At 42.2% G+C, this 20,935-nt stretch overlaps 1 protein-coding gene across 1 annotated transcript; it reads right to left on the bottom strand.

The window, feature by feature from the left end:
* Positions 1–16,095: 16,095 nt before the first annotated feature.
* LOC127409681 (zona pellucida sperm-binding protein 4-like) lies at positions 16,096–18,200 on the bottom strand. The gene is made up of 8 exons (XM_051644424.1): positions 17,567–18,200; positions 17,307–17,494; positions 17,142–17,239; positions 16,916–17,073; positions 16,655–16,847; positions 16,435–16,582; positions 16,271–16,346; positions 16,096–16,200 (listed from the first exon to the last, which is right to left on the bottom strand). Exons 1-8 carry the CDS (start codon positions 17,952–17,954, stop codon positions 16,121–16,123), a joined length of 1,329 nt encoding a protein of 442 aa, XP_051500384.1. The 5' UTR covers positions 17,955–18,200; the 3' UTR covers positions 16,096–16,120.
* Between the last annotated feature and the right edge of the window lie 2,735 nt (positions 18,201–20,935).

Genomic DNA, 20,935 nt, shown 5'->3' with positions numbered 1-20,935 from the left:
CTGGCTTTTTTTGTTGCACTTTAAATCTGTTTTGAATACTATTCTGATGCTAGTGAAACTTTGTAGTATGGCACTTTTCATACCACTGTCTCCTTAAGATGATTCGCTTTTGTTTTCCTCTTTTGTAAGTCGCTTTGGATAAAAGCATCTGTCAAATGAATAAATGTAAATGTAAATGCATCTGAAAAGCTCAAATGAATTCCTCTTAGTGACAATACTGTGTCATGTCGAAGAACAGCTCATAGCGAGACTGAAGTCAGCAAAGGATTTTGCTATTCAGCTGGACAAGAGCACTGAAATTGCATCAAACACTATGTTACTGGTTTATGTTCAGTACGTTTGGCAAGGTGAATTTGTTGAAGATCTTCTGTGCTGCCAAACATTGCCTTCCAGCACGTCAGGAGCACATATGTTTGAAGAGTTAAATGCTTTCATGACAAAATGCGTTCTGGATTGGGACAATTTCAAAGGCATCACCAGGGACGGGGTGGCCAACATCACTGGCAAAAATAGCAGAGTTGTCAGAAGGATTAAGGATGCAGCAGGACAGAACATTGTATGGAATCATTGTTTATTCATCGTGAAGCTTTGGCATCAAAAGGTATACCACCTGAGCTTGAAGTGGTGATGAGAGACATTGCTAAACTTGTGAACTACATTAAAGGTTGTGCTCTTAATAGCAGACTTTTCGAGGCCCTGTGTACTGAAATGGGAGCCAGGCACACACATTTACTATTCCATACAGATGTGAGATGGCTGTCAAAGGGTAGGGTGGTCTGCCAAGTGTACGAATTGAGGGATGTAATACATGCTTTCCTAACTGAGAAACTGTCTCGCAAGCTCATTCAGTGTAGAGAAATGGCTTTTAACCCTGTCATATCTTGCTGACATATTTTCTTTTCAAAATGAACTGAATCTAAAATTACAAGGAGGGAGGACAATATTTTCAGACATTGCAAACAAATTCAGGCTTTCACTAGAAGTCACTAGAACTTTGGCAGCTGCGACTCAAAACCCCAATCTACTATACAGTGCATCCGGAAAGTATTCTCAGTGCTTCACTTTTTCAACATTTTGTTATGTTACAGCCTTATTACAAAATGGATTAAATTAATTATTTTCCTCAAAATTCTACAAACAATACCCCATAATGACAATGTGAAAGAAGTTTGTTTGAAATCTTTGCAAATGTATAAAAAAAACAAAAAAAACAATCACATGTACATAAGTATTCACAGCCTTTGCTGTGACACTCAAAATTGAGCTCAGGTGCATCCTGTTTCCACTGATCATCCTTGAGATGTTTCTACAACTTGATTGGAGTCCACCTGTGGTAAATTCAGTTGACTGGACATGATTTGGAAAGGCACACACCTGTCTATATAAGGTCCCACAGTTAACAGTGCATGTCAGAGCACAAACCAAGCCATGAAGTCCAAGGAACTGTCTGTAGACCTCCGAGACAGGATTGTATCGAGGCACAGATCTGGAGAAGGGTACAGAAAAATTTCTGCAGCATTGAAGGTCCCAATGAGCACAGTGGCCTCCATCATCTGTAAATGGAAGAAGTTTGGAACCACCAGGACTCTTCCTAGAGCTGGCCGCCTGGCCAAACTGAGTGATTGGGGGAGAAGGGCTTTAGTCAGGGAGGTGACCAAGAACCCGATGGTCACTCTGACAGAGCTCCAGCATTTCTATGTGGAGAGAGGAGAACCTTCCAGAAGAACAACCATCTCTGCAGCAGTCCACCAATCAGGCCTGTATGGTAGAGTGGCCAGACGGAAGCCACTCGTCAGTAAAAGGCACATGACAGCCCGCCTGGAGTTTGCCAAAAGGCACCTGAAGGACTCTCAGACCATGAGAAACAAAGATCGAACTCTTTGACCTGAATGGCAAGCGTCATGTCTGGAGGAAACCAGGCACCGCTCATCACCTGGCCAATACCATCCCTACAGTGAAGCATGGTGGTGGCAGCATCATGCTGTGGGGATGTTTTTCAGCGGCAGGAACTGGGAGACTAGTCAGGATCGAGGGAAAGATGAAAGCAGCAATGTACAGAGACATCCTTGATGAAAACCTGCTCCAGAGTGTTCGGGACCTCAGACTGGGGTGAAGGTTCATCTTCCAGCAGGACAACAACCCTAAGCACACAGCCAAGATAACAAAGGAGTGGCTCCGGGACAACTCTGTGAATGTCCTTGAGTGGCCCAGCCAGAGCCCAGACTTGAACCCGATTGAACATCTCTGGTGAGATCTGAAAATGGCTGTGCATCAACGCTTCCCATCCAATCTGATGGAGCTTGAGAGGTCCTGCAAAGAAGAATGTGAGAAACTGCCCAAAAATAGGTGTGCCAAGCTTGTAGCATCATACTCAAAAAGACTTGAGGCTGTAATTGGTGCCAAAGGTGCTTCAACAAAGTATTGAGCAAAGGCTGTGAATACTTATGTACATGTGATTTTTATTTATTTATTTATTTTTAATAAATTTGCAAAGATTTCAAACAAACTTCTTTCACGTTGTCATTATGGGGTATTGTTTGTAGAATTGAGGAAAATAATGAATTTAATCAATTTTGGAATAAGGCTGTAACATAACAAAATGTGGAAAAAGTGAAGCGCTGTGAATACTTTCCAGATGCACTGTATGTTCCTGACAATGATGAAACACATTAAAGAAAATGGTGTGTCAAAGAAATTGGTCGCACCTCATTCAGTCACATCTGGATGCACTGATGGGGAATTTCTCTCGCTACTTTCCCCAGGAGAAGTTCAATTAATTAAAAGACAAGCAGTGGGTGAAAAATCCCTTTGACTTTGAAACCCCAGATTCAATCGCTGAACTGAATTTAACTCCTGAAGAAGAATCAGAAATGCTGCAACTAACCTGTGACGGCACATTGAAAACTCGACACAAAACAGAAAAATTGTCTTTGTTCTGGATTGGCCTCTCCACCGAGTATCCCATGCTGAGCAAAGAAAGCATTTCATTGCTACTGCCCTTCACATCTACCTATATGTGTGAAACTGGATTCTCCGTTTTAACCAAAATGAAGACAAAACAGCTAAATAAACTGAACGCTTCTCCAGACATGCCTGTTGCCCTGTCATCCTGTGAACTTGCTTGGGACCAGATTATGCAGAATAAGCAGGCCCACCCTTCTCATTAAATAAGTGATATACATACACACACACACACACACACACACACACACATATATATATATATATATATATACACACACACACACACACACACACACACACTTGTGCTCAAAAGTTTGCATACCCTTGGAGAACTGGTAATATATTTACCATTTTTAAAGAAAACATGAGTGAGCAGGCAAAACACATTTCTTTTATTTCTTATGGGATTCATATTGAACTGTAGGTTACAACAGGATGGCACAATCATAAAACAAAACATGGCAACACAGAGTAAAATGAAATGACCCCTGTTCAAAAGTCTGCATACCTTTAGTTCTTAATACTGTGTATTGCCCCCTTTAGCATCAATGACAGCGTGCAGTCTTTTGTAATAGTTGTCTATGAGGCCCCAAATTTTTGCAGGTGGTATAGCTGCCCATTCGTCTTGGCAAAATGCCTCCAGGTCATGCAAAGTCTTTGGTCATCTTGCACGAACCGCACGTTTGAGATCTCCCTAGAGTGGCTTGATGATATTAAGGTCAGGAGACTGTGATGGCCGCTCCAGAACCTTCAACTTTTTCTGCTGTAACCACTGGAGGGTCAACTTGGCCTTGTGATTAGGGTCCTTGTCGTGCTGGAAACAACCTCCTTGAAACAACCACACTGTCTTTTTCCAGAGCAGCCTGTATTTCTCCTGAGGTTACCTGTGGGTTTTCCTTTGAATCCCAAACAATTCTTCTGGCAGTTGTGGCTGAAATCTTTCTTGGTCTACCTGACCTTGGCTTGGTATCAAGAGACCCCCGAATTTTCCACTTCTTAATAAGTGATTGAACAGTACTGACCTGCATTTTCAAGGCTTTGGATATCTTTATAAAGTTCCATTACCTTGTTACACAGGTCTTTTGACAGTTCTTTTCTGCTCCCCATGGCTCAGTGCATCCATGTGAGAGCTAACAAACTCATTGACTATATATACACAGACACTAATTGCAATTTAAAAAGCCACTGGTGTGGGAAATTAACCTTTAATTGCCATTTAAACCTGTGTGTGTCATCTTGTGATTCTGTAGCAAGGCCAAATATTCAAGGGTATGTAAACTTTTGATCAGGGCCATTTTGGTGATTTCTGTTATCATTATGATTTAAAAAGAAGCCAAACAACTATGTGATAATAAATGGCTTCATATGATCACTATCCTTAGATAAAGACAGTTTTTTGCATGATCAGTCATATTTTCAAAATCAATGCCAAAATTTCACAATTTCTGCCAGGGTATGCAAACTTTTGAGCACAACTGTATATATATATACATATACATATATACACATACATATACACACACACACACACACACACACACACACACACATATATACACATAACTTTTAAGTGGTGGTTGTGTATATGGGTTGTGTCAATTTAAAAAGAAAAAAAGAGGTCGCTCTTAAAAAAGTTTGAAAACCACTGGTCTAAAGGGTCGAGGAGGAGGTGTTGCTACAATTTACAGTGAATTTTTTAGTGTTCCTCAGAGGACAGGATATATGTTTAAGTCTTTTGAACTACTAATGCTTAATACTTAATCTCTGTTATTTTTTGCCCTTGCTACAGTATACAGATCACCTGGGCCTTATTCTGATTTCCTTGGTGAATTTGCACATTTTCTATCAGATCTAGTAGTTACTGTAGATAGAGCTTTAATCGTTGGTGACTTCAACATTCACACAGATAATGAAAATGACACATTGGGATTAGCATTTATCTATATTCTCAACTCTCTTGGAGTCAGATAAAATGTGACAGGAACAACTCATCACCATAATCATATGCTAGATTTAATTCTGTCAAATGGAGTTGATGTTATTATACTAAACTATAGAAATTCTACCACAGAGCGATGACATCTCAAATCATTACCTCTTCTCTTGTTTGCTGCGATCAGCTAATGTCACTCAATCTACATCACACTATCGTTCAGGTAAAACTATTCTTTCGACCACTATAGATAGCACTCCTGATAGTGTCGCCCCCCTTCGATTAAAGAAAATTAAAGAAAAAAGCCCTGCACCATGGTCCAATGATCACACTCATGCTCTCAAGACAGCAGCTCGGAAAATGGAGTGCAAGTGGAAGAATACAATATAAGAGGTATTTCGCGGTACATGGAAGGATAGTGTCTGTAGCTACACAGGTCAGCATATTTTAGCAAACTCATAGAAAATAACCCCACAACATTCCTAGGTGTTTATTCAGTACTGTGACTAAATTGGTTAGGAATAAAGCATCGACTGGACCAGATATTCCGTCGCAGCACAATAGTAATGACTTCATGAATTTATTTACTGATAAAATAGAAATCAAGTTTAAATCTTTCTCCTATAATCTCTTGATAGAAGTTGAAGCTTTGTCCCCCAGACTCTGAATTAGCAGGGAGTAATACACTGATGCCTCATGACCTTTTCCAAAAGCAGTAATCACCACTCCCAGAGTATCTGCTGCTTTAGGGGAGTGAATGCTATTCTCAAAAATAGTACAGAGCAGGTGGCGCAGCTGTAAATACCTAAAGAACTGAGATCTGGGGAGGTCACGTGACGCCATGCAAGAAGCAGACGTGTGAGCGAAGAGCTCTGCGCACTTTGCTAAATTTTTTATTATTTTCATGTTATAATCTGGTGAAATTTTATACACCCATTTACACATTTGTTCTTTGCGGCAAAACATGGCAAGAAGTCAAAATCCACGGGCTCTGGAAACATTAAAAGACAGTTACGTGTTCAGGATGAAAGCCCCGACAGACCTACAGACCGGGGACTCGATTTGGATGGCGCGGCGGGAGAGGAGATCCAGCGTCAGTTGTCCAACATGTCTGTGATGCTGACAAAGGTTCTTGCTGACTTGGAGGATCTCGCTGTAATACGTCGATTGATTACGGCGATGGAAATAAAATTCTCTGAGTTAGTTACAAGAGTGACTGATGTTGAGAGACGAATCGATTGTCTGGAGTCTTCGGAGAGGGAACTAACCACTAATCCGCCCGGGACCAAAGTTGATTTGGAACATCTCCTTGAAAAGCTTGAAGATCTTGAGAATAGAAGCTGCAGGAATAACGTTTGAATTGTTGGAGATCCTGAGCATGAGGAGGGCAGAGATATGGTGAAATTTCTAGATGAGCTTTTCCCAAGTCTGCTCGACATAACAGGCCACGAGCTGGAAATCGATGTGTTGAGGCTCGCAGATGTGCTGAGGGAGGAAGGTCCCAATCGATTCTGGCCAAATTTCTGAGATCATCCGATAAAGATCTTGTGTTGCGCCAGGCGAGGAGCAAAGGGAAGCTTTCTTGGAATTACCATAATATTTTCTTGTTCCCGGACTTTGCGAGTTCGACAAGAGAGAAACGTGGTCGGTTCAAGGAATGTAAGAAACTCTTACATCAGTGAAAGATCACTTTTGCTCTGATGTTTCGGGCCAAACTGAGAATAGAAATGAAGGGCGGTCGCAAAGTATTTACATGTCCCAATCAGGCAATGTCTTTTATAGAATCAATGGGTGAGTAAACCATTGGGTGTTTCTCATGTGAGTGGGTCGACTCGCTGTACTTACTCTGGCTTTTGAGGAAGCTGGGTATCATTTTGGTTTCTTTTTTCCTTTTGCATTGGCTCCACCGAGCGGCTGGTGTTTGTTTTGTGAATAACACTTTTCCTTAAAGAAACTTTTGCATTGATGGAAGATTACTTTTGCATTTAAGTTCCCGGCCAGTTTTAGAGTGGACATTACGGATGACCGCAAAATATCTACGTGCTCACATAAAGGATGTCTTTTATAAAGTTGATGGATTGAGTAAGTCATGGTATATACTTTTATGCGGCCTCTGAGTGAATTGACTCGACCATCCGGGGAACCGGGATGCTGGTTTTGTTTCTTTTTGTACTGGTTCCGCCTAGCGGCTGGAGCTTGTTCTATTGAATAACACTCCTTTGGAACAGCTGTTGATTAATCTGTTTGTTCTTCGTGCTTATTCCTCCTGCTGGCTGGAGTTTGTTTTGTTGAGTATTTTTATGGGACATTGGAATGATTACGTAATCCGCTGAACTCATAACAGCTGGCTCACTGAACATTCGTTTGTCTGTCCGAGGAATCTGAATGGTTTTATATCAGCTGGAATTTGTTTTGTGGAAGATCACACCTTTGAGACAGTTCTGTGAATGAATCTACATGTTCTTTGTGTTCATTCTTCCTATTGGCTGGGGTTTATTTACAAAGTATTTTCTGTTATGTAATTTTGCCTCACAAGTCACAAATTTGCAAAATTTGCAAAGTTGTCATGGGGGCTCGTGGGCGTTCATGGACCTTTTGCGTTTAGAGGGATTGTCGCCGGTTGGCACTGTCGTGCGTGGGGTTAATGTGCACGTTTTTCTTTTTTCTGTTTGTTTTGTTCAGGGGGAAGTTCGGGGTTTGATTGTTGCAGTAATGGGGAATGTGGTCTGTATAATTTTGTTTTTGACACAATTTATTTTTTCTACTATATCAAAATGTCAAATGTTAATATGAGTGGATTGTCTCTCAGCACATGGAATGTAAATGGATTGGGGCACCCCATAAAAAGAAGGAAGGTTATTAATTTTCTTAAGCGTAAGAAATATGATATAGTGTTTCTTCAAGAAACACATCTTTCAGGAAGCTGAAAAATGTGGGAAGATATGGGGTGGACATGTTTTCTTTAGTGCTGGCACAAGTAAGAGCAAGGGAGTCATTATATTGATTAATAAATATCTACAATTCAAATGTCTCAAAAAGACTAAAGATAAATTAGGGAGAGTCATTAAAAAAACATCTTAGTCTCAGATCATGCCCTGGTGAGTTTAGAGATGTTGCCACATATAGAGAAAAAGAAATCATATAGTTGGTGCCTTAATGTGTCCCTTTTGCAAAATCCTGATTTCCAACAAATGCAAAAGGCTGAAATCATTGTCTATATGGAGACCAACTGGTCCTCAGTATCCTCTGTGGGCATGGCTTGGGAGGCACTTAAGGCAGTTCTTAGGGGTCAGATCATACAGTATGCCTCATTCACCAAAAAATCCAAAGCACAAGAACTTGTGGAGTTGGAAGGAAATATTAAAAGTGCCGAGGCAGAGCTGAAGCGCCGTATGTCATCTGATGGCCTCAGAGAATTGACCCGACTGAAATATAGATATAATACTATTTTATCACGGAAAGTGGAGTTTTGGTTATTCAGGCAAAGCAGGAAAACTTAAAGCAGGCTAGATATATAAAGCAGAGAAAGTCTTTTTCTGCCATTACCTCAGTGAAATATGCCGGTGGTGAAATATTTACCTCAGCCATTGATATTAATAATGATATTTTAGGAACTTTGTAGAACCATTAGATCTTCCTAAACTGTCAACCGAGCAAAGGAGTTCTCTTGATTCTGAGATAAACTTGGAGGAGCTTGATGAGGTAATTAAGGCCCTGCCTACAGGCAAGGCTTCGGGGCCTGATGCCTTTGCCGCTGAGTTTTTCAAATCTTATGCTACAGAACTGGCTCCACTTTTGTTAGAAGTTTATACAGAATCATTAAAGAATGGAAAGCTTCCGCCAACCATGACACAAGCCCGGATCAGTCTGATTCTTAAAAAGGACAAAGATCCAAGCGAGTGTAAAAGTTATCGTCCAATTTCCCTGATCCAGTTAGACGTAAAAATGTAAAGTTATGACATCACATATACATATAGATCAGGTGGGGTTTATTCGGGGCCCTAGCTCTTCTGATAACATTAGGCGTCTCATCAATATCATGTGGTCAGTAGCGAATGATCAGACTCACTGCCATCTCACTTGATGCCGAAAAGACGTTTGATATGGTAGAATGGGATTATCTTTTTATGATTTTGGAAATGTATGGGTTCAGGAATACTTTTATTGGTTGGATTAAGCTACTTTATTGACAACCTGTAGCGGCAGTACAAACGAATGGATTAATTTCAGATTTTTTTACTCTGGATAGGGGCACCCGGCAGGGTTGCCCTCTTTCCCCATTATTGTTCTGTCTTGCCCTGGAACCATTAGCAGCCGCGATAAGAAAGGAGGATGATTTTCCAGGGGTGATTGTGGGAGGTGTGGCGCATAAGCTTCTGCTTTACACAGACGATATTTTATTATTTGTCTCTGAACCTACTAGATCAATGCCTTGCCTCCATAGAATTATTAATTCCTTTTCTAAGTTCTCAGGTTTCAAAGTCAATTGGTCTAAATCTGAAGCTTTGGCTTTGACAGTGTACTGTCCAGTAACAGCTTTTCAGCCGGGCGCCTTCCAGTGGCCCAAACAGGGAATTAAGTATTTAGGAATTTTATTCCAAGCAAATTTGTCTGATTTAGTCAGAGTTAATTTTGATCCTTTAATAAAGACATTTTCGAATGATGTGGACAGGTGGGCTTCATTACATTTATTCATGATTAATGTTATTAAAATGAATTGTATTCCAAAATTCTACTACCTGCTACAGTCTCTCCCTGTAGATGTCCCCCACTCCTATTTTAAGCAATTTGATAGCATAGCAAAGTCCTTTATTTGGAATGGTAAGCGTCCCAGGTTAAATTAAAAAAGATACATAGGCCAATTGACAATGGTGGGTTAGGCCTACCCAAGATTTTGTTTTATTATTATGCATTTGGTCTTAGAAATTTGGCTCATTGGTCGCTTCCACCTGAGAGAGCCCCTCCCTGGTTTTGTATTGAAAAGGAAGTTCTTGCCCCTATCTCGCCACTGCAAAGCCTTTCGATCAAACTAGCCAGAGAGGTTAAGTCGCACCCTGTTATTTTGCATTTGCACTCGATATGGACAAAAGTGTCCAGAGTGTTTAATTCAGATATTTATTTAAACGTAGCCTCGAGCATATGGCTGAACCCTAAACTATGTATTAATAAGTCCCCTTTCTGTTGGTCAGATTGGATTGTGAGGGGGGTTAATGCACTCGGTGACCTATATGAGGGTGGAGTATTGAGACCTTTTGAAAATTTGGTTCAACATTTTGCCATTCCCAGATCTCAGTTTTAAAAGTATTTACAGCTTTGCCACCTACTCTGCACTGTTTTTGGGAGTGGCACGCACCCCCCTAAAGCGGTGGATACTCTGGGAGTGGTGATTGCTGCTTTTGGGAAGGGTCATGAGGCATCAGTGTATTACTCCCTGCTAATTCAGAGTCTGGGGGACAGAACTTTGAATTCTCTCAAAAGATTATGGGAGGAAGATCTAAACTTGATATTGGGGGAGGGGGTGTGGGCTAGGATCCTAAAAAACGTCAAGTCTGCATCTAGAGGTGCAAGGGTGTGTCTGATGCAATTTAAGATTTTGCATCGATTTTATTGGACCCCCTCTAGATTGTATAGGCTCAGAAGACAGGGACACAACCCATGTTTTTTGGGGATGTGTTGGGATCCAGGAGTTTTGGTTGAGGGTTCAGAGCTTTGTGTGTGATGTAGTGGACACTCAATTTTCATTTTGCCCCAGACTGTGTATTTTGGGTGATGGGACGGTCCTGAATATAGATGATAAATATATAAAAACTGGGTCCTAACCAGCGTGATGATTGTCAGACAGGTAATTCTCAGGGGATGGAAGACAACTGATGCGCCCTCATTTCAGCAGATGCCATGTAGAAGGCTAGGCAACCTGGATTTGTACATCAGGAAATGGTGCAGCTATTTAGCCTTTTTGGAAGGCTCTCGGGGAGGGGCAGTGGAGAGAGACTAGTGTTTTTTTATGTTTCTAAACATTTTCTGCTGTTTTATTGTCTATATGTGTGTCTTTGTCAGTTGGCTTTTGACCACTGGGGTGCTCGTTTGTGTCGGGTAGGGGTGGGGGGGGGGTTAATGTTTGGGGGGAAAAGTTGTGATTTCATGTGGATTGATTCTACATTTTCTGTCTATTTGATTTGCTGCATGGAATCAATAAAAATTGTTAATAACAACAAAAAAAAAAAAGAAAAAAAAGAACTGAGATCTGGGAATCCCAAAATGCTGAACCAAATTTTCAAAGGATCTCAACACTCCACTCTCATAGAGGTCACCGAGATTTAGTAACCTCCCTCACAATCCACTCTGACCAGCAGTAAGGGGACTTATTAATACATCATTTTGGCTTCAGCCATATGCTTGAGGCAACATTTAAATAAATGTCCGAAATAAACACTCTGGACACTTTTGTCCATACTAAGTGCAAATGCGAGATAACGGGGTGTAACTTAACTTCTCCGATTAGTTTGATAGAAAGGCTTTGCAATGGCAAAATAGGGGCAAGAACTTCCTGTTCAATACAAAACCAGGGAGGGGCTCTCTCAAGTGGAAGCGACCAATGAGCCAAATGTCTGAGACCGAATGCATAATAATAATAATTAAATAAATCTTGTCATCTGATCACTGCTGCATTTCTCTTCTAGTGCTTTTAGATGTTAGTGCTGCCTTTAACACAACATTCTCTTGAATAGGCTGGAGAATTATGTTGGCATTAGTGGACTTGCATTAGCATGGTTCAGGTCCTATTTATCAGACCGCTACCACTTTGTATGTGCAAATGAGGAATTGTCAGATCAAACAAAAGTATGGAGTGCCACAGGGATCAGTTTTAGGACCTCTGCTATTCTCTTTATATATGCTTCTCCTGGGAGATATTATGAGGACTCGTGGAATAAGTTTCCACGTTATGCCAATGATACCCAAAGGTTTGTATTTGGATCAAAGGAGGAAGCGGGAACCAGTTTTCACAGTCCACGTGTGAGACATGTGCGAGTTTTATTAACAATAATAATAGAAAATCGCTTTGCAGCTTCACACAACCAAATGTCTGCTTAGCAGCATAAAAGATGAAACAGGTCCGCTTTTCAGCACAACACTATATAAACACTCTGGTAACAGACATGTAGTTTCTATTCTGTATTTCTCTCTCTGGACTGGGCCGTCTTTTATCTCCCAAGACTCTCAATGTGAACATAGAAATGGCAATTAGTCATAATTCATCTCAGGTGGATGTCCTTACCAATTTCTCTCTCCCCAGATGGGTGCTTCTTCATGCACAAACTTACAAATCATTTTTTAAGGTCTTATTAAATCGTTCGACCAAGCCATCCACTTGTGGATGGTACACGCTTGTCCGAATTGATTTAATACCTAATAATTCGTACAGCTTGCGTAGTGTACGTGACATGAAATTAGTGCCCTGATCAGTGAGGATTTCTTTCGGAATCCCTATTCGGGAGATTATTCTGAAGAGTGCCTCCACAACACTACATGCTGAGATGTTGCGAAGAGGCACTGCTTCCGGGTATCGCGTTGCGTAGTCCACCAGAACCAGCACAAAGCGATGCCCACGTGCTGACCGTTCTAATGGCCCGATAAGATCCATTCGTTTTTGGAATGGCCGGCAGATTCACCAGCCGAAATTCACGGCATGTCGCACACCACCGGCTAACATCCCTGCAAATGCCCGGCCAATATAAAGATGGTTTAATGTTTTCCCCTTTCCCAAATGACCTGCCATCGGACTATGATGAGCCGCCTGGAACAACATTTCCCGACGGCTCCTTGGTAGTAACAGCTGGTTTGTATCTTCTTTTGTCTGAGTGTCCTGTGTCACTCAATACAACTGATCATTTATAATTGAGAAATACGAGTGCAATGCGCGGCTGAAGGCGTTGACCATCAATTACTTTCACTTGGTCAAACGTGTGCTTAAGAGTCTAGTCTCGCATGAGGAAAATCCCCAGTGGGAATTCCCCTAAGGGCTGGGGAAGTCGAGGCTTCCCATCCTGAAGTGGAGCTGACATAGATGGCCCCGGCTCCACCTCCCCCATCAGCACATTGCACACCCCACACTGTCCCACTGTATTACAGAACCCATCCACACACAACCCTTTTACAGTTCGGGTAAAGCCGGCCAATTAGTACCCAAAATTAGTGGATGGGTGAAACGGGAATTAACCACAGCCTCAATGTTATGCTTTTGACCCCGAAATAGAATAGTGATTGTCACTGCAGGATAATCGTAAATATCCCCGTGCACACACCTCACCTTCACCATGCCCCATTTTGAACCAAGCATTGAAGAATAGAGGTTTGGTTACAACCTGAATCCACCAAGGCTTGGTATGTACCCCCCCCAATACTCACGGGTATTTGGAATGTCCCGGCTGGATCGGGGGCAGCCTGTGGAGGGTCGGGGAGCAGGATCAACATCCCCAGCTCCATCACCGGGCACTGTTCGTGGATGTGACCCGGCCCCCCGCAACTCCAACACACCGGCCCGAACCTCACACCCACACTAGTGGCAGCAGCTTTCCCACCTCAGAGGAAGAATGGGTAGAGCCGGGGGAGAAAGGAACAGGAGGATTAATACACCCCCAAGGCTGGTCTCGGGGCATTGTTCCACCATTTCTGGGGGAATGGGATAGGTTGGAAGGAGGGGAAGGGAGGGATTATAGAAAGAGAGAGAGAGCAGGGCATGCCGGCCCCTAGGTACGCCGCTAAATGGTCCTCCACCAACTGTACTGCTTCATCCAGCAACGCTGGGTGGTGGTAAAGGACCCACTCCGCCGATACTATCCTTTCGGTAGTCAGGAGATGAATTGCTCCAGCACCATGAGATTGATGACATGCCCAATGTCGCTGGGCTCCTCAGTCAGCACCCACCACCGGCAGGCATCACGGAGCTGTTGAGCGAAGACAAACGGGCGGCCAACTTCGCTCAGTGTCTGGGATCGGAACCACTGGCGGTGCTTCTCTGGACTGCAGCCGACCCACTGCAGGTTGGCTTGCTTCAGCTCGGGGTACCTCAGGGGGTTGTCAACCGGGAGCTGTTGGGCCACGAGTTGGGCCTCCCCGGTCAGCATTGGTAAAAGTTGGACTGCCCACTGCACCTGCAGCCATTCCAGAGATTGGGCCGTGTGCTTGAAGAGCTCCAGAAAGGCCTCCGGATCGTCTTGCGCCCCCATCTTCGCAAGCAACACATGGGGGTTTTTCTGCTGCCGGGATTGCGGCGTGAGCCCCCTCCTGAGGCACCAAGCTCCACAACGCCCGTCGGTCCTCCACTTGGCCTCGAAAGAGCGCTGTTGCTGCTCCACCCACAGATCTATGAGGGCCTGGTGTTGAGCCTGGTGGATGCTGGTGAGGGATCGGAACACTTCCTCCAGCAGCGTAGATGACTCCGTAGCAGGGTACTCTTCCTCCTTGTCCCTGGTTTCAGCACCAGTGTAGCAAAGGTTCATATTTGGATCAAAGGAGGAAGCGGGAGCTGGTTTTCACAGTCCATGTGAATCAGAGTTTTGTTAACAAAAATAATAGAAAATCGCTTTGCAGATTCACACTCAAACAAAAGTCTGATTTGCTACATAAAAGATGAGACAGGTCCGCTTTTCAGCACAACACTACAGAGACGTAGTCTCTGGTCTATATTTCCTTTTGGACTGGGCCATCTTTTATCCCCCCCACTCTCACTGTGAACATAGAAATGGCAATTAGTCACAATTCATTTCAGGTGGATGTCCTTACCACTTCCTCTCTCCCCAGACGGGCACTCAACCACATCCTCACCTCCACACGGTGCTAGCCAGACATCACTTCAGTCTTTTATGATGGACTTCAGAGGATGAACTGATGCCAACTCCAACTGTAAGACATCAGTTACTTCATATGCCACTGCCTGAACCTTGGACTTAGGATGGACCCCACCGAACCTCATCGAAATGAACTGCGATGCACCTCATTGATCTTTGCCTGCATCACCTTTGTTTATTGACGGACAGCACTCTTGAAATGTAATACATAGACTATTAATTGCCAACAAAGGCCTTCATCAGCCAACTAACAAAGGACAATGCATCTATGTGAACTTCTGCAGTTAATCCAGGATGGATTTCAAAGACACTAGTCATACAGTTCATACAAAATCTTTGTTTAAACACTGGCCCTTAACACAAAGTCTACTAATTATAAAACATGGCTTGCACTGCACACAAATAACTTTTGGCATTTTATTCATGCAGTTTAGCCAGAGGGAAACTGCCCCCCGTGAGCCTGGGTTCTCCTAAGGTTATTTTTCTCCATTAACCAACTTGAAGCTTTGTTCCTTGCCCCAGCTTGCTCACTGGGGTTATAAATACGATTTACCAAATGGATTTTGAAACACAAATTTACAATTACACTGACTCAAATACTTGTTACATGTTAAAAGCACGATTTTCTGTAAAGCTGCTTTGAAATTATGCATGTTGCAAAAGTGCTGTATAAATTAAATGAATTAACTACACCGATCACACCACAAAACAGTCTCAATTAATGGAGAAAAGACCTCATAACCATAATTTCTAGATGGGATTTGTGATAAGCTGTATTAACTCATGCCATTTTCCGGGACACTCAAATTCTCAGTGCCAGAGACCCATTGTTTATGGTTTCAACCCCCCCCCACTTCAGCTTATATGTACAATATAATGTTTTTGGCAAGATACTTTGTGGAGTGAAACTGTCCTCCAATGTTCCCTCAAGTAATTGGAGTACTTTTACACCTGGTAAGTGCACAATAGGGAGGTGAAAGTTATTCCACCCACCTGAAGTGTCAGGCAGTGATGCAATATAATACCACATTCTGGTGTAGGAAAGAACACCCTTTGTTTGTGAAAAAGGCATTGTAGTTTCTATGCATCTTGGAAGGGCATCTGCCATTTTCCTCAGCCTTTAAAACCCCCATTCCCCACTAACTGCTTGAGCACAGTTTAAGGGGAACATTTAGGCAATCAAAGAGTTGCATGCAAGACTGGGGTTTTATTGCAAGAAGCCAAGAGGAAATTTGCAAGGCTAGTGCACCCCCTCCCCAAGATGCAGGTGATCAATGCCAGCACGTTCATTAACACTCATTTCACAGTTGTATATGGATACAGGAATTCACACCAGACTGTTCATCTTAGGTTCAGTTTATTGTAATAGCCAATGTTATGGCATGACCAGGGTAACTTCTCCACTAGAAGCCACGGTTTCCCCATTAGAAGTCATCTTGAAATGGGCATCCCTTCCTGTAAAAGGAGAGAAGTGTAAGGGCAATATTAAGAACCCTAAAGCCATTGATTTAAGTGAAGTACTCACTTTGCCTGCTGCAGCTCTGCTCACAGAAGCTAGTGGAAGAGGGATAGCACACTGCTGTACTACAGTGGATGAAGACCTGAGCAAGAGGAATAACCATAGCATTCATTAGAATGCACAATATTCAGGGTTCAGGTATGTTAAGGTTGGTTATGTAGGGATCATACGGTTTCCTGTAGAGGAGCTAGTGATGCAGGATCCACAAATGTGAACATCTTTACAATAAAGCGCTTGTAGTGTGTTGGGAACTGAAGACCAGAGGAGACATCCACAGGAACCAGTGTAGTCAGGTAACGGTCATCCTGGTAAGGGCATCTGAAGGCACAGGGACAGTCAGGGCTAGCCCAAAACAGACCAACCAAACAAAATGCTTGGGGTCATACTCACCCATTAACTAGAAGGTCCCACTGAGGTAGGCCAAAGGGATCAGGGGTTGATGTCGCCCAGCAGCGTCCCAGCGTCAGGACAATATTTGGGTCAGTCCTCTCCAAAATGTGCACCTCAACATACACAGGTTCTCGCAGGACTTTTGTGACTGGGTAATCAGCATCACTGTAGTAGGACGTGTACGCTGCAGCCTCTGCAGGAGGACAACACTTAAACCCAGCAGAACTTTTGAGGAAGCAATCAAGATAGCCAATACACTACCTTCAGCACATCCTTTAGTGACACATTGTCCATTGGCCAGCCTAAGCACCACTCGGAGTGGTCCAGGAGCAGCTACAGGTGGAGGTGGAGGAACGGTGTTAACCTCCACAACTAGAGCTTGAACAGCAGTGCCAGAATACCTACACTGGAAGAGAAGCCTGGACAAACAGGGAGCTTGTAGCACATGCCAAAAGTTAACATTTAAGCTAAAGCATCGATCACCTACTCAAAATGACTGTCCCTTGTGATGGATCCAAGTGGTCCAATCCCCACTTCATAGGATGATGTCATTCTGTTCTCATACACTACATATCCACTGTCCTCCTGCAAATGGAAACATGGTTAGCATCCACACCTTTCCAAGCAAAGGAAAAAGCCCACCAATACCCACCATCATGCTTGTGCCACAAGCAGTGACAGGGAATTGATAGATGACAAAGGAAGAGGTGGACCCAACTGGAGCACATGGTGGGTCACTTCCACCCAACAGACGGACCGTATCCAGGCTTAGCTGCGGAAGTGTAACATCTCTGGCCACCACAACCACAAACTGGCCATCTCTAATACACTGGACAGTCACTGTAAGATACAGAGCACATTAACACAGATAACCAGTTTATATAGAAAGTTACATTGGTTCAACATCCTTGCCTGCTTTCCCATAATAGCACTGCTGTCCATTAAAACAGCAATTTATAGCTTCACACCCCACAGCACTGATACCAGGTTGTCCACATTGGATCTGCTCATAATCAGCTACAGTACACTTGTCAAGAGGCTCTGCCTGTGACACAGGCTGCTTGGGTGGAAACTTTTGAGTCTGCCGTTGCAGAGCCTGTTGAGCTAGCCGCTGATCACTTGGCTGGAACACAAGAGCTTGTGGATTCTTTGCTAGAATCCCCCCTTGTTGTGAACTTTGATGGAAAACTGCAGCTGGTGGCCCCTTGGACCGAATACTCCACTGTGGAACAGTATGACAGATAGCACAAAACCACCCACAAAGTGCCAGAAGATACAATCTACCCATACTTTCTGCCATTACTGCACCACTGATCACACCATTAAAGTGGATCCCTTTGACCTTTTATGCTCTATAGACTGTAGCTTTTTACCGATGGCCCCTCCCTGTTCATTAACAATCATGGTACTCCAGACTTGCACAAGTGGGAACTTACAAGGTGATTCTTATTAGTTCTTAAGAGTTAACTGACCTTTACTAGTGATGGCAGAAACGAAGCTTTCCGAACCTCTGAGTCAATTGAACCAATTGCTTCGGAAAATGATTAACTGTTTTGAAGCACTCGAAGCAGCGCATGCTGAGGTCATCTGCTGGTCACAGGCATATAAATTAAATGAGAAGACTCGAGTCAAAGCAGCTACAATGACACAAGGCATTGGAAATTATTTACTGCCCTGCATTTGTCATAAAGTTTCATGGTTGTCTACAGTATTCTGGAATAACAGCTCTGAATCTTTGCAGAATATGTAGACCTTCATATAAACGTTTACCTTTTTTACTGTTTTAAAATGTATTTAAAATTTTAAAACAATATTTTTTGTTTTGTTTTTATTCTAAAACAGCACTTTGTTTTGTATAAACAAATTGTAAAAAATATTTATGTTTGACAGACTGTGCAATAAACATTTGAAAACGAAACATTATGGTAATAAGTCACACTCGGTCATAGTGGGACTCAAAAATCAAGAGCTCTAAAGTTTAAGACTAGAGTCTTAACCAATATGCTATGTAACAATTCTGGTGTTTTGTATTGGGGTGTACGTAATAAAAAAAGAAAGTGAAGGCAAGTTATCACGTACAGTAGTTGAAATTTCAGAATGACTTTTTATAAAACATATAAATCTCCTTTAATATCACAAAATACTGATGTCTCAAATTTCTTTCTCATTGACTGAACACATCTCAAGGTAATCAACAGGGAAATTAAAATGAGTAAATTCAAATCAGCAACTTGTTTCAATCAGTCTGATTTTATAGACCTAATTTATTGCTGAACTGACTTGAGATCAGTTAATGCCTGCATTTAACACTCATTCAGGGTTTCACTGTTTCGCTGTGGGATCAACTGTTGTGTAACATGAAACATTTAGAAACTATTTTGAAACAGTGTGATGTAACAAAGCCTCGTTTGCTGAAATGACATGACTAGGCCAGTTTGACGCAGGCTCCGAAGCATTGGTTCGACACAAATGATTCGTAAAAGTTTCGAAGCTTTATGAAGCAAAAACACCCATCACTATAGTTTACTGGTGATTTTGTAATTTTTGGGGGATTTTTCATAATGAATATACATAATAATAAAACAAATAATAAAAAAAAACATGCAAGGTCTGGGTTTACAGTAATTAAATGAAAACAATGTATCATAGCTTATAAGAACCTTCTCTACATGCAAAGTTATAAAGTTATTTCCTTTTTTACATGTCATAGATTTGATCACCTGGGGTCACATTACAGAATGGATTTCTAACTTATTAAGCATGGCAATTTCAGTTTATATACATATGTTCTACTTTACTTGTCATATCTTAAGAACTCTTTGTAATCCCAGCCAACACATCTGTTGACCACAACCTCACTATTAATCTTGGTTCAGCAGTACTTAAGCCAACTAGGACAGCCAGGAACCTGGGAGTAGTGTTTGATGACCATCTAAACTTCAATGCCCATATCTTCTTAATCGCCCTGTCATGTAGGTTTGTGCTTTACAACATCAGGAATATCGAACCCATCTTGTCTAAATATGCTGCAGAGGTCCTTGTCCAAGCTGTTGTCAAATCAAACTTTACTTCTGCAGCACTCCACTGGCCGTTCTCCCAGCTAGTGCGACTAAGCCACTGCAGATGGTCCGGAATGTGGCGGCATATCTGGACTTCAATCAACCAAAGAGGGCTCACGTCACCCTCTCTTGATCTAACTTCAATGGCTAGTTGCAGCTGCCTGCATCAAATTCAAGGCTTTGACTTTGGCCTTCAGGACAGTGGATGGAACAGCACCCTCATACTACAACTTGCTCCTCCAGTTCTAAGTCCCCTCTCACTCCCTGTGATCAATGAACAAGCTGTGTCTGGTGGTTCCATCACAGCAAGGCACAAAGACCCTATCCAGATCATTCACATTCTCTATTTCTCTGTGGTGAAATGAGCTTCCAACCTCCACCTGATCTGTTGAGACCATCTCAGCATTGAAGAAATAGCTGAAACCCATCCCTTTGATGAGCACTCAGCCAGTTCATGAGCATAAGACACTTAGTATTTTTTTTTTTAAATCCTCTCTGTGCCCATCTCTTTCTTCTGATCTAGCTTCTATACTAATCTAGCTACTGTTGGAACTTGGAAGTGCAAAACTGCATATATTGTTGGCTTTTATATGATGTTTCTCATTTGCAAGTCCCTTTGGGTAAAGGTGTCTGGTAAATGACAGTGTAAGTATGGCTCCTTGATTTAATATATTTACACAAATTCATCAGAGGGTTTTGTTACAGGCTTTGAAGGGTCAGTGTGGATTGCTTGGAGGTAGCAGACACAAAAGTCTCCTGTGGCCAGTCCTGGCAATTACAAAAATATTGATTTCAACAAAGTCCAACCTGTTGCCAGAGATATTGTGAAGTGCAAGGTGTAAAGTTCGAGCAATTATACTTCATTATTATACTTAAGTATTATTTGGGGGGATTTGGACTTTACTCGAGAGCAGTTTAAACTGAATACTTGTACTTTTACTTTTACATTTCCACTTTTACAATGTACTTTTACATTTCCAAAGAAAAAAAGTACTTCTTACTCACTACAATTTTAATCAAGACTTAAAAAGTACTCATTGCATTTTCTCATCTTACTGGACTGAAGCCACCTTTTCACTGGATTTGGCAAATGCAGACAATAGACTGGAAGTCAGTCATTTGTAAAGGAGAGTTGCACTGGGATGTGGAATTTTAGAAGCTTTAATCGTCAAGATTAATGTTGAAACACATTTTTAAAACGATTACCAATTTTCACATTAGC

Source organism: Myxocyprinus asiaticus, chromosome 19 (genome assembly GCF_019703515.2).
Source record: "Myxocyprinus asiaticus isolate MX2 ecotype Aquarium Trade chromosome 19, UBuf_Myxa_2, whole genome shotgun sequence".
NCBI lineage: Eukaryota > Metazoa > Chordata > Actinopteri > Cypriniformes > Catostomidae > Myxocyprinus > Myxocyprinus asiaticus.
Note: the sequence above shows the minus strand (reverse complement) of the source record. Positions and strands in the feature narration are given on the sequence as shown.